Source organism: Mycteria americana, chromosome 6 (assembly GCF_035582795.1).
Source record: "Mycteria americana isolate JAX WOST 10 ecotype Jacksonville Zoo and Gardens chromosome 6, USCA_MyAme_1.0, whole genome shotgun sequence".
In the NCBI taxonomy this organism is placed as follows: Eukaryota; Metazoa; Chordata; class Aves; order Ciconiiformes; family Ciconiidae; genus Mycteria; species Mycteria americana.
The window spans coordinates 14,814,410-14,832,501 of NC_134370.1; the positions used below are offsets into that span (position 1 = coordinate 14,814,410).

Genomic DNA, 18,092 nt, shown 5'->3' on the forward strand with positions numbered 1-18,092 from the left:
ATCTCTTGTCATCCCGTGATCTGTGTGTAGAAAGAAAAAACAGTTTCATGCTTTAGAATTAAAAGAACAAGCCTCATTTAAAACCATACTGCAGTCACTCGCACAAGCCCTAAAACCAGCTAGAGATTGGGCTGAAAGATGTGAGAGAGCATCCAGGATGGAGGTTTAAATTCTGAGCCTTTTGTGGTGTTTGCCACCGTTGCACAGCGAGAGCACAGCCAAATCATCTTCTGCTGTACTTTCCAAACTTGGGTGCCAACTTTGGCCTGATCTGGTGGGCAAAGACATTCAGCAACCTCTTTACCCATTTTTGGTTGCTTATTAACCATATCAGTCCATCAATACCCTATTTCTAATGGTGTAAATTGGGCAATTTTTTTTAAAGTGGCAAAACGGAGTTAGGTTTTCTTTTGCAACTTCAGTCAGGCTGAAGGCTCTTCCGCCTGTGTCTGATGCTGCTTGCCTTCACCCTGCTGTGCGTGCTCTGTTCACCCATGACCTCTCTTAGGATGCTTGTGGGGTGCCCCCAGCACAGCTGGCTGGCAGGAGATTGCCCTGGAAATGTGTGCTGAGAGCCTTCTGGCAAAGACTGGAAGGATGATCTTATTTATCTTCTAGGGATTGTGCCCTCCTACACCGTCCTCCCAGGGTCCTCATGGGTGCTAACATTTGCAAGAGCTGGGTGCAACCTTTTTGTGCGACACAGAGAGAGGTGGGGAGGTGGGGATGCAACGTGCTGCCAGAGGGAAATCCCAGCTGAACCCAGCTCAAAGCTGAGAAGGTCCAGGAGCTTTGCTGCAGAAAGCAAAGGCGGAAGGGATTGAAGTGGTCATCAAGCATGTGCACGATGGAGGTATTAGGTTAAAGCAAATAACACGTGTGGATCTCATCAGAGTTTCGCCTTCTTGCTGTTTAGCACTGTCAGAAGAGAGGCATTGCAGGGCAGGACCAAACACAGACTTTCACATGCCAAGAGAGCCGTATTGACAGCAACCGCAAAGCTCCAGGCCGGCGTGGGAGCGGAGCTGGGGCAGCGGACTACATTTTGGGGATTGTGCCTTCCCTGGCTCATTCTGAGGGGTCTCTGTTTCAGGCACCATATAGTAGGCATTATATTTGCATATGATATCACTTCTGTGGAAGAAGCAGCCTATTCATGAGCAGTAGCATCTTCACATCAAATACAACTGCAGACATGGCTGGCAAAACAACCATTTAATTGAAATAGAAATGACACTGGAAAATTCAAAGAGGGTGCAAAAAACTCCCAAGTAGTTATTACTCAGTGCAAGCAGATCCTAGACATGTAAGGCATGGGATGCATGCAAAGTGCTGGGAGAAACCGAATTTATGGGTAGCCATACCTCTGCCCTCAAGACACGTGTCATTTCTTCAGATGATCCCCCAAACTCTCCTGAAATTAAATACATAGTCTGGGACAATCCTTCTCTGATTCCTTCAGAGTACACAGCATGCTGCAAGGGACAAAACCCCCACTCCTGACAGTCTGACCCCCAAAAATGTAGAGGCTGCTGCCAGCCCCTCCGGTGGGATTCCTGCAAACACAGCCTGCCTCTGCAGCAGGTTTATCGGGTGATTTTCCCAACATTAACGCCACCGGGTGCAGTGTGTGACCGTGCTGTGGGCACTGTGCCCACACAGTGATGCTGTCTCTGCCCGATCTGTCATTGCCCGCGCTCCTGCCTGTGCAGACCATTTCAGAGCTGGGTCTGAGAGGCTCCGGAGAGCACCAGGAGGAAGCACAGCCGTAGCGAAGTATTTCTGTCCTCGGTTCTGCTTATCCCGACTCAGTTCTCGCAGCTCCCTTCTGTAATTTCTTCCCACTTCTGCAGCAGCTGTCTGAGCTTTCAGCTGTTCTGCCACGAGCAAAGGTGCCAGCACCCTTTAAATCACTACAGAAAAGTAAGGGTGCATTCCCCATCCTGGAAGAAAGAAGAAAGGACAAAGTTTGGGGTTTGGTGTTTTTTCTTTTCCTTGCGGAAGACAAGTGCCTGTCAGAGATAACTAGGAGGGGTCTGGAGGTTATTCACAAATTAATTAGCCTCTGAAAGGAGAGGGCTGCAAGCAGTGCCAGAGAAGCCTGTAGCAGCCGCACCCCTGCAGCAAACAGTTAATATTCCCTTTCCTCTCCAGGGGAATGTCAGGGGTTAATTCAGTAGCCGTGCATTTAATAGCTCAATTTAAAGGGGAAAAAATGACACCCTTCTCCCCTGCCTTGCTGGTTGTGGATGGTTTGCTCTGTCTCGTTGATCACATGCTCCCCGAGCCCCTGGTGCTGCAGAAGCCCCAGCTGCTGCTGCTGATGAGCTGGTGCTGCTCAGGATCCGTCCCGGCCCCTGCCTGTCCATGCCTTGCAGTCCTGACCTCCTCTGGAAAGGAGGGAGCGTGCAGGATGAGCCCTTGAGCATATGGGTGGAAATTTGGGAGGCACCCGTTCTCTCACCACCGTTTCCAGCTCTAACCATGTCTATTTGTTGTTGTCTTTTTTTCAGGGACTATGGATCTTCGAAGAGAAAATCAGGTAAGATACCAGGCTTTCTATGTTCTGCATGATTACAGAGGACCTTCCTCCCCTCCTCGCCCTTTTTAAACCTTCCCTTTATTTTGTGTTGCATGAAATTGTGTAGCAGTTTAACTTTTTATTGCTGAAGCCTGCTAGAGGCAGGCATCAGTTTCTTGCCTTTACACCGGAGAGAAGAAAAAACCCACCTTATATAGTATTGCAGTTAAAATGACTGCTCTCCTCTGACTGTATTTATACAGCTCCTTCTCCAGCCTGAGAGGATAACTGTATTAAATTTCTCTCTCTTTCATTTTTTTTTTTCTTAAGTCAATCTTTACCTGAGCAAATAGTCAAAATGCAGCCTGAGAGTCAGGGTCCTTTTCTGGAGGGGAAGGGAATGCTTTGCTCTTCTTGTCTGAATCTTTTTTTTTTTTTTTTTTCTCTTTTCCAAAAGGCTCTGGTGAGGCTACTGATGCAAAATGTTCTCAGTGCCTGTGTCTGGGTTTGGGCTGCCTCAAAGGCTCTAGCTCAGTGTTTTGTTTTTAAGATCCTGGATTCAAATGTCCTATAAAACCCTGATTTGAAACTATATAAATCCAATTTTTCCCCTTCCCTTGTAGCTCTTAGTGATTTTTACAGATGTGTTTTCAATAGGGACATGTAATTATGGGCCTCTGGGTTTGGCTGCTCTGAGCTGGATGTGTCAGGGCTTTCTCTTTTTTTTCTTTTTTCTTTTTTTTTTTTTTTCTATTTTTTTTCCCCAAGCAGCATTGAGCACCTGCAACTCTCATTGACTTTGTTTGGAGTCTTGGGTGCTCCAAATTGCATTCAGGGCATCCAAAGAGAGGCCTTTCAAACCAATAGCAGCTCCTGGAAAACTGGCCTGTGTGCAGGGGAAGGGAGGATTTTTTCCTCTTGCTTTTTAAGATGATGAAGAAACACTGCAATGGCTTAGTCTCTGGGAAGGAAGGGAAGATGACTGTAACATACTGGACTCCAATGAATGTCACTGCCTAGATTGATTTGCTGGTGAATTATGAGAGCTTTTAAGCTGCAGCTCTGTAATAGGCTAAGTGATGCCCTGAAGTGAAGCTGTTGCTTGACCCTGACATCCTGTGTATCAAATGCCTGTTGCCTTTGCAGGCCAATAGTTTTGCTACCCTTTCCCTGAATTTTCCTGAGGTGGATTGAAGTAATGAAGAGGCAAGTTGGCCTGACATGATAAACTAGGGCATGCTTCATCTTCCTGATCTCCTACAAAGCTTCTGTCTGGGTTGCACTTCTAGGACGTCCTAAATGTAATATTACAAGCGAAGTGTTTGTTCGCAATGTCCCATGAATTAAACTGGGAGCAGCACTTTCTCTAGAGGGGCTGACCATAAAGGTCCAAGTGACTCGGTAGAAGGCAGAGCTGAGTGTGGGAGCTCCTGGCTCAGTGCCACATCCTGAGCACCGGGGGCTTTCAGGCCATGTAAAGACCTTTGAAAAACGTTGCTGAGGTCTCTGGGGCAACCTGATTTAGCACTGACCTAGAACAGCATTAGGAAACCAGGAAAGCTTTAGGCTCAGTGCACCAGTTGACGTGCACAGGAGTTGCAATACTCTTGCAAGATATGTGAGGAATTGCTTTAGGAGTGTGAGGAAACTGCTGCTCCTCCATTCCTGTGGCTCTGGCGGGAAGTTGAGGCTGATCTGCCATGATGCTGGGGGAAGAGGGATTGAGTCAGTGTAGCTGAGATGCCATTTGTGGATGCTGCCCTGCTGGGCTCTTTGGCCTCCTGCCCTGAGCATCCCAAGTGATGTGTTCATCCATCCCTGCAAGGGATGGATGCTCTGGTCTGGTGCTCTCCCTTGGCTGTCCCACCTCCACATGCTGCTGGGTCTCCTTTTGTGACTGTTTCCTCTCCTCTGCTTCTGGGTGCTTGGCTGCTTGCACAGCTAGGGCTTGGAAACAGTGGGGTTTAGGGAAGCTCTTTCTCCACTTACCCTGTATGAAGAGGAATGTGAAGCAGCTCTCTGACCGAAGTGAGCTGCATAAAGGGACTCTGTTCTCGGCCATCTTCTTGCCTGATTTTTAGAGTGGCGGAGGAATGCTTCCTTCTGTTTGGAGCTGGATATTGTGGGATTGTGCACACAACAAGCGAAGGAATATGCCAAGGGAGTTGGTAGTTACAGCCTCTAACAAAGACCAGCTTTATGACACTTGAACAAGTGATGGGGTAAATAAGCACAGATTTCCAGGGTGTGCTGTGAGAGTCTTTTAAGATAACAAATAGCTTTGAAACGTAATTTCCTTCATAGGTGCAGACACTACTCCATCTTTAAATGAGACAAATAGGCACTTTTAAATGCAAGCACCTCCCAACAAATCAGACTTGTGAACACATCTTCTGTCTTGACCAAAGATGTGCTCGGAAGAGGCTTTTGGGTGGGAGCGTGGCTGTCCCACACTGTCCGGCAGGAATCCCACAGCTGCTGTGTCTCAGGCATGTGCAGGCACGACATGAGCGTGGCCGATCGCAGAAACATTTGGGGAATGTCTCTGACAGCCAACGTCACCTCTGCCCTGACCTCTGCCTTGCCAGAGCGTGTGTCTAGCTAGTCCTGTGCTCGCCCCTTAGAGCAGGGAGAAATTGGATAAGTTCAGAGTTTAATAGGAGTTAGGGAAACAGTTATCGCTGCAGTTGATACCGGTTGTAAACATTTGAGACCTTCTGAACCAAATGCAATAGTGTGGCACGTCCTTAGCTAAACAGAAGGGAGTTTTGTACTGATCTGGGGCATCTCTGCATGCCAGCCCTGAGCCAGGCTTCCTCCTGGGCAAAGTGCTATATAAACATGCAGCCCTTCACTTGGATATGATCTAATTACAAATGCTTTAACCTGTAGTCAGCTCAAGAGACCTGGAGCTTCACCGAAGCAACTGAGGCTCAGCATAGGCATGGGTGTTTGCTGTGGCCTCAACTGCCACATATGCTGTTACCTTCGATTTGTGGGGCTTTCCTTGACATGCTGCAGAGCTGCTTCAGAAAGCTGCCTTCGTATTTCCAGGCAATTGAATTGTTGCTCTATGACCATCTGTCAGTGCCGAAGAGACCTCAGTACAGCTGTAAGGAGTGGTTACCGTGGGCATATTCTGTACACTCGCAACAAATGGTCTCGTCTAGGTCTCTCCAAAGACCCTCTGTAGCAAAAAGGGAAGGGATTACTTTTCAGACTCCAATTTGTCGATCACATTAACCAAGTGAACAGCAACTCATTTGTCACTCAAAACAGGCATTACTTCTATGCAAGTATCCATTGTGTGGTTTGCTCTCCTCAAATCAAAATAAGGGCAGAATTGCTGCAAGTCTCGTAATGGATATTTGCATGGTACATTACAAACCACAAATTAGGTTAATCCACTCTGCAAACCCTACCAGCTACCATCTGTGCATGGTGAACTAATTAACCCTTGAGACATCTGCTAATCCTGATGTGGCTTGTAAAACCAGTTGGAGTATGGATGTCCCCCACACACACGCACCCCTTTCTGGCTAGACCAAGTTTCAGACTCCTGGAGTAAGATGATCTTGCCCTCTTCCCTTGCTGAGAATCTTTCTTGGCTGGTTTCATGCCAAAGTTGTTGTCAGATCCCCAGCTGCGAAGCTGAAGCAAACACCAGTCTGAGACCTGGTGTTTGGTGGCAATAGGGAGTTGGTGTGGGCTCCATGGCTCTTCCACACTGAGTCTTAGTGCTCCTCAATTACTGAGAGGGTTCTCCTTGCTAACACTGGGGTCAGATCTGGCAGAAGAGATGCTGCTTCACCTTTGCTTTCAAAGCTCAGGCATGGATGTCTGCCACCTGCCTTGTAGGTGGCCAAGCCCTTGTGCTTACTGCTTTCAGTGTGCACTAGCAGGAGCACTGCTGGCCACCCCCTTCTGAAATCGTAACAAAAAACCCCACTGCTTGCTCACTCCCACTGCCCTGACTGCCCTGCTTGCTGCTGGGGGCACAGCTGGCTTCAAGCTGCTGCTCAGCTGCTTTCTCTAGCACCGTGTTGCTATGCAGTAGGATGCTCCTCCAAGTGAGGGGGAATAAACTTAAAAAAAAAAAAAAAGTTTATGGCTCCATCAGTACTGCAGTGTCTCCTTTCTCTAGTTGATCAGATCCTGCCTGCGTCAAGCTGGCTGTACTTTGTCTGAGTCTGCCAGCTGAAGTCTATTTAAATAGCCCCTGTAATTGAGCACTTAGAATATTAACTTAACAATTTCGTCCAAGCCAGTGTTGCCTCAGTGAGGATGCTGATGAGGCTTGGCTTCCTCAGCAGAGAGAACTATCCTTCAGCTTGGTTCCCACGTCCAATTTTTGGACTAGCAGAATATGGCAGCACCCAGACAACAATCTCTGCTTCCTTTCCCTCCTGTAATCTAAGACTGGGAAAGATGTATCTGCTTCAGAGTCCATTGGAAGCTACTTCTCAAACTTTTTATAGAAACATCTGTAATGCTCTTTTCCCTCAATGGGGAAATTAAGTAGAGTTGAGAGAGTTGCAACAATGATGGAAGTGGGGCCTCCAAGTAAAAAACAAGCAGATCATTGTAACAACACCGAGGGCCCTCATGGCTGGTCACTTTGTGGGATTGCTGCCTTGGGCTTATGGGTGGAGCTGACAGCAAGAGTTGTTTCTTTAGCCTAATTCTTCATTACTAGGGAAACCCTCTTCCTCGCTCTTGCACACTGAGGATGCGTGCTTTGTCAGCTTCAGGGAGATGCCTTGATTGCTGTTTCTTTGTGTTACCAGGGATAGTTTTTTTCTGCTTCCTTTGTAATTACAAAGGGAAACGGCTTAACTTTTGGCTTTTTCTGTCTTTACAGCTGAGCTATGCTCATCGCTTCATAGCTTAACCTCTCTGATCCTGTCACATTGCACGTGTCTAGCCTGCACTTACAGCTCCATGGCACGTCTCAATTTTTTTTATTTTTATAAATGAGCTTTATTTTCTTAACTTCAGTTTGAACTGCCTCCTTTGAGGCGATACGGAGAAAATGAATGGTGTGCGCTAGCCCTTCTGTGCTTAATCATTCAACGGGGTCACAAATGTGTGAGCCATTAGCTGGACCAGCAAGGCTGCATGGCTGGAGCTGGCTCTACCTGTTGCAGGACTGAGGTGCCGACCCTAGCGCCAAAGCTGTGTTGGCGCAACTGAGTGCGGAGCTCTCTGCCAGCTTCATAGCTCTGCAGCAGGCATTTAGCTGCACGTGGGGACAGGGAGAGGAGGGAAGATATAGCCTCCAGCCCTGGCAGATATTTTATGATATTTGTGGGAGATGGCTGAAGTGGAGGGAGAAGGAAGGACCTCTCCAAGAGAGGCACAGTGCTGCCTTTCCTTTGCCTTAAGGTTGTTGCAGTATTGATGGGATGTCATATGGAGTGGTGGATGCCCTTTTAATATTAGAAGAGCTGTGAATGCAACTGCAAGCGTGCTGTGGGCATGCCTTAACTTACCCAGTTAACTGTTAAATCTATCTCAGTGTTCCCCTCTCAGCAGAGGAAGCCTGACCCTTTTAAATGGGTTCTCAAAGGGGCCAAATCTAAGAGTGTGTTACTAAAGATGTTGAAAAATCCAATTAACTAACATGGTGAATCCCAGCATGAGGCAACGCATCTTCTGTCAGGATGGTGACTGCAGCAGCTGTCTTGGGGCTACCCATGTTGAGTGCGTGAGTAATGAAGCAGGCAGTTGGTTATTGCTTATTGAATCGGAGCCCAGGTGATAGCAGCAAAGCTAGAATGTGTTTTTTAACTCAAATGTTAGTTTGAGTCATTCTGCTCTCATGGTGTTTGTCTCTTAAGTCTGTCACCCTATATTCCATCCGAAAGGAAAGCTTCAGCTTGGAAGGTTAATCTTTTTTTTTTTTTTTTTTAAGGTGGTGGATGGGGATCTAAGTTTGTCCAAGCCCATGGCAAAGTCCCAGGAACCTCTTAAACCGCGTAGCTTGGGCTTGGTGTCTTAATGCTTGTAAGAAATCTGTGGTACGACATGCTCCCTGCAGACTGAGGCACGTGCTCTTGTTTGTGTCCTGATGAGTCAGTCACATGTGCGTGCTGTGTTCCTTGCATTGTTTTCTACAATTAGTGCAGAAACAGCGATGGTGGACTGGCTCCTTGGTGCCATGTGGCCTGTTGATGAGGATGGCTGGATGAGGTAGTTTGCCAGCTGCTGTTTTGTAACTTCACAAGCATGTACTGACAGGATTGCTCTTGATCAGAAATCGGGATCTGTTCCCCCATCATACGATTACCCTTCTTGGCTGTATGTACTAATTACTGCATGGAATTTAAAAACAGCAGATTCTGGCAGAACATTTTGGTTCTCACATAGTTGTCTGGGTTTTTTGGGTTTTTTTGGTTTTTTTTTTTTTTTTTTTTTTAAAACAGGAGGATAAAGGATTTAGTAATAAAAGGATAGAGTAGGCAAAAGCATAGCAACCGAGGACCAAACAAACCTTAGCGTATAATTACTGGGGATGTACATCTTGGGCCTGGTTCTGGAAGGACTTAGTTAATGATCTCAATGTGCATCCTCAGGTCAGTCCTTGATGACGGAGCTTCCTCTTCTCATGATGGAGAATTATTCTTCCTCAACTAGTGAATTTGCTAATCTCTAACTTCTGTTCAGTTTATTGGCTTTTGCCTGATGCAGTAATTCCCAAAAAGCTCATTTTCTTTCCTGATTTTTTTTTAGCCAGCCTGTAAATCTTTTCTTTTTTTTAACAAGTTCTTCATATAATTGAAGGAACATCCACTCTGTTTTTCTGAAAGCAGGGCTATTGCTCTGTGCTTAGGTGCGCTGGCACAGAGCAGGATTTGAGGAAGAGCTTCAGCTAAGTCAGGTAGACTTCATCTCCTTGCAGCACCTGTGTGTGACTCAATTCTGCATCTTCAGCCAAGATGTGAATCTGTCCACTCCAGTCCCACACTCCGAATCCAGCCTGTGGTATTCTGACAGGAGGAAACTGATCTCGCACTTCTCCTTGTACACCACATTTTTAAAGTCACTGTTTAAACTGAAATGCTTTGGACTTCTGCCTGAGGCTACTGAAGAGAAGAGCAGATAGGAGACTTTATTCTGCACTGCTTCAGTTTTCTGCTGACGAGACACGTGGCCTGTTAGATGTATAGGGTCGCTGTCTTCTGGGTGGCCCATATGCTGGGGTGGAAGGAAGATGGGATAAGAGAGGAAGAGTTGTTTGTGTGTTGTGTGGGTTTTTTGTTTTGCTCCTTGGCTTTTATACTCAAGTGTGGGGACAGGGTACAGGATTAGGGAAAGGAATGTGTTTGTGCTCTTTGCCGTTCCCAGTTCAGCGTCAATGTTGTGCAGAACCCTGCGTTGGAGAGAAAGGGCAGGGAGGCTGGGCGGGCAGGGAAGGACTGCAAGTATGAGGTGTGGCTCAAGCACAGCCATGGCAGAACAGCTTGCACCCTTGCAAATGCCTTGGAGAGCCTTCAGCTGAGCGCTGAGAAAGCACTTGGTACCTTAGGGGATGTAATGGCATTTCTCATGGTTTTAAGGAGTTCTCTATTCTCCATCTGCTCCTGTTCTGCCTTCCTCCTCTGTCTGTCAGTGGCAGATGGTATTAACACTGCTGCGTGGGTTTTTCCTCTCTTGCACAGGGAGAACTGCGTGGTATCAGATTTTGATTTTGGCATGTTAGATAAGGCAGGTGAGAAATGCACTTGGGAGCTAGAGTGGAGGGTGATGATCCTCAGCTGCTGCAGGAATCCATACGCAGCACAGACGGGTCTGGCTGGCTGAGAGGAGCAGGTCTCTTACCTGTTTTAGATAACTTAGTCTCACGCTGGTGAGCACCTGAAACTTGAATCTCTCTTGTGAGAAAGAAACCTGGATGGCAGAGTATGTGTCCTTAGGCTATTGAGAGCACTCATCCCTAAAACAGCGCTCCCTAAGTGCCTCCAGCTTTGTGCATGGTTTTATACCTGTCACATTCTGGCTGGTCTGCATCCAGGCTGTGTGACAGGCAAAATCCTCACAAGTCTGCTCTGGATGGAGTGGCTCATCTAACCAGAGATAGCTGGAAGCATTACTTACAAGGTGTTCAGCAGGAGTTATAACGTATGCATCAATTGGCCAGCTCAGTCTGCTGCCAGTTAAAACAGGCTGCCTGGACGTGCCGATGCTGCGGTACGTTTTCTGTGCTTGGCAGTGTGACTTCTTCACAGTTAGAATTTGACTCTTGCTTTTTTTTGTTTTTGGTTTTTTTTTGGTTGGTTTTTTGGTTTTTTTTGGGTTTTTTTTGCCGTGCATGAATCCTAGTGTGCGCATGTACCTGTGACTTTCCAAGTGCAAAGGCTGGGGCTTCTCTGCCCTCTTCCTCGGCAGTGTTGGAGACTGGTTTTTTCCTCGAGGGGGTGATGCTCTCAGTTTGTACAGCTGTAGATGTGGATTAGTGTTCAGATATTCTAGGCACTTCCCAGCAAAACTGGGAACTGCTACAAAACCGTGTGTGCAGGGGCTGTACCACAGTGATCATGTGGGAAGCAGTCCTTGCTTGCCATGTGGAAAGAGTTAATATGAGCTATGGCTGCCAGAACAAAAACTAAACAATCCTGGATACTTCTGGGTCTGGGAATGGGATTAGGATGGGCTTTTGCAGAAGTAAACAGAGTAGAAAATTGGGACTAAGTTTTCTTTATGTTTGTACTTTTAGAAAGGACGAAGGACTGCATGAGGCTGTGGAAATGCAGCTGGTGAGCATGTCACTGTGCTGCAGTTTGTCGAGCACACGATCCTCTCGCCCTGCTGCTCTGTTCTGACTCGGGAAAGGGCTCTCTCGTTGTGGATTTCTCCCCTACAGGAGTGAGTTATCCAGATGATGGATTTCTGAGGCACGCTTGAGTCACGTGAAAGCCAGATGTGAATATTTTCCAAGCAGTGTGTGTGGGTCTAGCGTACGCCAGGCAGCTCTGCTTACGTGGCAAGTGGAAGTGGTCTGAGATTGGTCTGCAGCATGGTGCTGGGGAGGTGAGGAGCCCTGGCAGCTCCCAGAGCAGCCACTTCTGCCGGGGAGAGGAAGGTGCTTGCTGGGCTCGTCCCTGCGGCTCGGCACATCTGCCCCCACCCCCTGCATAAATGCAGCATCTCTTCCTGAGTACAAGCCCTGCACAGGCTGTTCATGATGGGGCTGAACTCGGTGAATAGGACTAAAATTAAAGGCCTTATTTAATGCCTGCTGTCAATCCTCTTACTCATGCACTTTAGCTGGATTTGCGTGTTTGATAACCTACTAGTCAAATATTTTTTCAAGATGTAGCCCTTTGAGATACTGCCTCTTGAACAGATGGCATGGGGAGTGGAGGTGATGTTCTGCTTCAAGTATACAGAAGAGGAGATATCTCTGCATCACTGAGAGGTTTACTTTAAAACACCGTCTCCTAGTGGGGAAAAAAAATTTAATATATCTCTCTATTCCTTCAAGGATTATCTTAAAACACTTGCTTTAAACATGATGCATCAGCATCCCACAGACATAAGAGCAAAGAAAGCTTATTTAAGCTTCTCTGGTGAGGGACAGGGGTGGCTGCTGTTTGCCCAGCAATTACAGTAGCAAATAAATCTGTCATTGTGATACCTAGGAAGTGTAAGGGCTGACCAGGCGCACCCTGGGTCAGGCACCGGGCACAAATGTTGGTTTTGGTTAGGTCCCTCTGGAGCCTGGAGGGAGAAACAACAATGGTGCAGTTCAACAGGGTGCCTGGAGCCATAGGGCTTGAAATAGGTCAAAACACTTGTAACCTTTCTGTGCCATCCTCCCAGTTCTCTGGCTATCTGTTGTTCTCTGCCTAATTGAATGAGTTAATTGTGCGAGTCAGGAATGTGTGAAAATGGTTCCAATTCAGATTAAGGCTCATCTGCATTTTTCTTCTTTCCAAGCTATTTTACAGCCATATTGTAGAGCTACATGTAGACTCTGTATCAGAGTAATTGTCTGATAAAAGTACTTCCATTCCTGGGGGAGGTTAGCAACACCAACTATTTCTCTCTCCCTCCCCTAGTCTAGTACTATTGCATTTTATTGCTTTCCCATCTAACCAAAGCGTCAATCCCGAGCTGAAGGGGAAGGGGCTAGAGGAGAGAAACCTGGAGACAGGCTGACAAAGGATGGGCAATAGGTCTGGGGGATGAAGGGTTTGGAGATGGCTCACAAGGGTATGGGGGAAAAGAGATGCTCCCATCTGTCTGCAGATGGGAGCAGAAACAAGCCCCACAGTTTTGGGGTTCCTCATTGAGCTTCCTGCTCTTGGTTGTATGGATGGTCAGTCTCACCTTGTCAGGAGGAGGAGGTTGTTCCTCAGCTTGTCTGGAGAGGGCAGAGAGGAAGCGATGAGGGGAGAAGTGGAGGCAAAATCCCAGCAAGAAACTCTGGGGAAGCCAGAGGAGGAATTGAGTAGACTGAGCCTGGCCCCCTGGGCTTCCTTACCTGCTCTGGGCAGTAAGTCTGAGCGCCCAGGACAACAACATGGCACTTAATTTATACCAACTCCTTGGCAGATTTGGCCTCCAAAATCTAGATTGAAATAAAGGCTTAATTTCTGTTTTCTGTTCTGCCATATGTGACAAATGTTACAGTGAACAAGGCTGTAGGCCGCTTCTAAGAAATGGACACTTCTAAGGAACAGCTTGGTCAGCCCACTTCTTGGTGACTTATCAAATACCACTGTTGGGATGAGAACACCCCCATTCTTCTCTTAATGCCTTTTATTTGAACAGTGATGAGTAGAAGCAGCATTTACTTCCCCCAGCTCTAGTCTGAGGAATCGCTGCCAGTTACTGGACCACCAGTGAAGTTCTCTGAAGTGGAGCGGAGCACTGATTGTTGACTTCCCAGGAAGCCAGTATAGTTTCAGTTTACTCTAAGACTGTACTGCTTAGTCTCTTTTCACCCTTCCAATTAAGACAGGAAGGGTGTATGTCTGGGAGATGAATCTGCAAAATCCTTAGCTGCACTCACCACTGTGGTCCTTGAATAACTGAGCCCTTAGTACCTCCTTATGGAGGGGACTAATGACCTACAGAATTGATCACTGTTGGAACAGGGCAATCTCTTTCAGATGTTAGCATCTCTTCAGCATGGCCACTTGTTCTTATCCTTTTCTCAGTATTTTAAGGTTCACCTTGACAGCCGCAGGAAGATTTCAGTATTCCCAGGTGATGTTTAAGGTAGGGCTTCATGAGAACAAAAGAGTTTTATTAATTAAATGGACCTGGGACTGTTATCTCCTATGGAAGGCAACTTCCAGAACAGGTCATGCCTTTATAATTAAACTCTTTTTACCCTCCAAAGCAAGGTAGCCACATCCAGATTGCTTGTTGGGACTTGTCTTTGGCCCATGCTAACTCCTCAGCTATGCACAGAAATCCTTTGGGGCAAGGGCTATGTGGCCAGAACTACAACCACGCTGAGGCTCATGACTAGTATGATCCAATACCCCAGAATTACTGCAGGAATATTGTTGGGAAATATGTAGCTTAACAGGCTAGACAGCTGTACAGATACTAGTTTAAAAAAAAGTTTGTTATAAAGGTCCCTGATAGCCCCAGTGATATGTAACCTGTGACTCTTTAGGAGGGTGTTCCTTCTGGCCTTTACAGCAGTATTAAATAATGGATGCCGGACTCAACATTGAACTGAACGTTTTAAGCAATGTTACTGACAAAAAGAAACCTGCATCAGTACCTACTGCTAAAATGCCTGTGGAGGAGGAGTTTCTCTGCACCTGCTGGACCAGGACCCAGCTGGATGTGCAGTACTGATGTGAACCATGAATGTGGCATCTCCTGGATTTTGGGAGATGCATTGAGCTCGTGCATTCGACTCTAGACTGACTCTAGCTTTTGTAGGTTTTCCTTGAAGCTCGCTCTACTCTAACTGCACACAAGACAAATAGTCTGCTGCTAAAATGAGATGAGCGGGGCTGTATCGCAAGCGTAAAGCGTTGGTCCCCAGCAGTCTGGTGCCTGTTCTCTTGCCAGTGGTGGGAGGAGCAGCAAACAAACCAGTCTCACTGGCAGCAGAAAAGCTTCTGGTGAGATCTAAAATAGTCCGTTTCATGTGTTTTGTTCACAACAGCAACCAGCTTAATTATGTCTTTAAAGCCTTTGCCCCCCGACTCCTTCCCTTCCTTCCCCACCTGAGGAGCCCAGAAGACCTGTCCAGGGGTTGCCCACCTCCGTGGTGGCAGCTCGGATGGGCTGGGGTTCAGCAGCCGCTTCCAGTGACACGCCTGCTCCGCTGCTATTTCTGTGCGTTGTGGCTCCGACAGGGAGCCTCCTCTGTGCTCTTCACAACCGCCTCGGCCCCGTGGCTTAGCTGTAATTTATGGACCCGTGTTTCTTTTGAGCTTTTAAAAATAATTCCAATCAGAGGGGTTTGTTCTGGCTCCAGCTGAAGCCGGCAGCAAGGGCTGTGGGGGTTGGTATTAGGAGCAGAACTGGGATGCTGTTGCCTTAGGAGTGGCTTGCTTTGAGCAGGCAACTTTAATTTCCCTTCCAAATACTGAGATTTCCCCCCCCCACCTCCAAGTCATCTGAGACCAGCCGATGCTCGGCCGTGCGGCAACGGGGGAGAGGAGAGGCAGGAAGTGAGGGTTTGTTCGTTTACTGTTACCAATCCCATTGGAAACCATCTCCAAGCCCCATGCAGAATTCCAGTAAAAGTCTGTCCTAAAGGGGAAACCCAGGGCTGCTCAAAGCTTGTGTGTTGTTGGCTCGGGCACAGCATGCTTCTGGGGCCTTTGACCTCCTCCCCGTACCCTGGCTCCCTCCGCGGCTCTTCGTTTGAGCTCTCTGTGAAGTGGAATCCATCACTAATGTCTGATATTTTTATTATTTGTAGGGGGAACTCTTAGAAGCTGGTAGCAATTAGAGCTTAAATGTCTTGGAATTAAAAAAAAAAAAAAAATCCCCAAGAAGGAAGTTTAATGCTAAGCAGATGTGCAGGAGCAGCTGAAATATGCTAGCTGTCTTCTGCTTCAGAAGCAACCTCATCCACATCTAGCTGCTGTCAGGCTGGGGCAGCTGAGAAGGGCTGCTGCTTTTATACTGCTTCTTGGGCCTGGGAGCCCACGCTGGGGACCTGTGGGATTGTTTACCAGTTAATACTTGGATTGCCCTTTTATTCTGGCTTAGACCAATGGTTTTGACAAGGAGAAAAAAATACTTTGTTTAAAAAGAAATTAAAATTAATAGTAGCTAACAGAATTGGTTTTTATGGTGAGTTTGGTTCCTTGAGATCTCGCACAGGGCGTTTGTAGATACGGCTACTGTGGATCTAGGTTTAAACTCCCTCTCTTCTTGGGCAGACAGATCCAGGGTAGCACTAAGCTTGTGTTAAAGATAGAGGGAATAAGCTGCACTTAATTGTTGGCTGGTTCAGCCTTTTGCTGCCAGCTTGGATTGGGGCAAACTGTTTGAAACCTTCCCAGTTGTTCCTGCAATACATCTTCTGCTTTATTTATAGCTGCCATATTCAGGTTCTTCTGTCTGGAAAAAGATCTGACAGCTGACTGAAGTTCATAATCCTGTTCCTGAAGGCAGTGGAAGTCTATTCAAAAGCTAATAGACAAGCTGCTGACAACAACTCCTTCACACCCTTTCCCATGCATGCCCCAAGTCTGTAATAGAAACGTGCTGTATATTCCCTCCATAAACTAGAGCACAAGTTACTCTGCCAGCTGATTTCCTGTTGTACTCTACCAACACAGAGCCTTTTTTTTTTTCTTAAATGGTAATCCAAAGTAAATTATTGTAACGTACCATGGTCTATTTTGTACTGTATTGTGACAGTGCAGTGCATGGGTTTGGGAGTTAGATGGTTGGAAGACTTCAGGTTTTTTTCCCAGACTGCCACTATTGACAACTTACTGAAAAGTAAGCAAAACACCGAATCCATCTGAATTCCAGTTTTGCTGTAACGCAATGAAAATTGTGTGCCTGATTTAAAGAAAGGATTTCAAAACCTTGCCATTCCCTTAGCGCTGAGGAAATGCAGCAATGTGTTTCTTGAACCTCTGGTTTCCAGTAGGAAGGTCTGAAAGCTGTTTTTTTATGCTTTGTATCATGCTAGCAATTTCTCAGTTACATACGTACTAGGAATCTATTACTGATTTTTGGTTCTCTTAATGATATTCTGCAGGGCAAAAGACAATAACAAGTCCAATAGACAAGGCCACCAGTATAGCTTGCCCCTGTCTCCAAGTGATTGAAGACTGATCTTCTCTGCTGTTAAACTGATGGGTCCAGAACTGGACCCATTGCAGAACCATTGCAAATGAATTTTTAAAATTGCGTTTTGGAATTGTTTGTCAGAATTTAGGAAACTCTTAGCCTATTATATAAACACCTCTCCTCATCTCTTCTACCAGGCAATGTGAAGGTAACAGCCGTCCTTATCTCCCTCATCCCACAGAAGGGGAATGTTTGCTGGTTCTTATTTTGAAATGGAGGCAAACCTACTAACTCTTAAAACATGCTTCCAGTGTATTCAAACAAACAAAAAAAAAAACCCCAAACCCCACCACTTAACATTTGAAGATTATTCCCAGAATCCCAAGCCAAGTATTTACACCTCATTTCATGGAGGGGGAGGAAAATCTTTCGACCTTGTTGGTAACAACTCTACTAGCTTTCTCCTTAACCAGGTTTCTACCTCATATTCACTGGCTAAAAAATGGTATTTCTAGTTATACTTTGAATGCACCTTTATTGGAGCTCTGCACTCTTTTCCATGGAGTATTATTTGTCTATTGTTATTTTCCTTAATGCTATTCTAGGGTAACAAAACGCAAATGCTTGTAGAAATTTGCATGTGTTTGCTAAGCTCAATCTCTGCGAGTTGCCTGTTGGTCTTTTGGGGATCATTAACAGCTGCAAAGCTAAATACTTTTGCAGGTCTGAGGCTTAATAAGTCAAATTATCTCTTGGTATGCATTCCCTGTCCTACTGGGAATAACCTCAGAGCATATCTTATTCTGAGATCTCAATCGAATCACTACAGATCAGTTTCATAAGTTCTGCAAGTCCCCTAAAACATAAAAATTAACTGGGTAGTTCTTATGGCTTGACCTTTAACTGAGTCCCCATCATGCCAACACCACTCTTAAGAAAAACTTAGTGTCTTTCAAAGCTGTCTTGACTAACTTTCAGACTTTCATATGACTGTTTTCTTGTTTCTCTAATTACTTTCTCTTTTCATGGCTGCCCTCTTCTTGGATTTCAAGTTTGGATGTCCAGTTTGTCTGAGACTCCAAAAAAGAGTGTCACTCCAGGTAAATTCTTGTGTCTTGGTGTTTGCATGCTATTAAAAAGAGAAGTCTGTAGTTCAAACTGTGTGAAGTTTTGGAGTTGTCTTGAATGTGAGTCTCTGGCAGTGGATATCAAGGATCTGTTGTCTACTTGTGTATTGGTTTTTCATGATGCACGATTTCTGATAAGGAAGAGCTTTGCTTTTCTGACTGCTGCCTCACCTTGATGCTGCTGCTAGCAGTGGATGGCAGTTTGCTGTGCC

The 18,092-nt window shown here is 46.2% G+C and overlaps 1 protein-coding gene across 2 annotated transcripts in view; it reads left to right on the plus strand.

Moving 5' to 3' along the window:
• SH3PXD2A (SH3 and PX domains 2A) overlaps positions 1–18,092 on the plus strand; it is a 268,655-nt gene that overhangs the window by 169,734 nt on the left and 80,829 nt on the right. For both annotated transcript variants that reach the window (XM_075504614.1, XM_075504613.1), the window contains exon 6: positions 2,514–2,542. In XM_075504614.1, the coding sequence (XP_075360729.1) occupies positions 2,514–2,542 (29 nt within the window). The remainder of the gene's footprint in view (positions 1–2,513; positions 2,543–18,092) is intronic.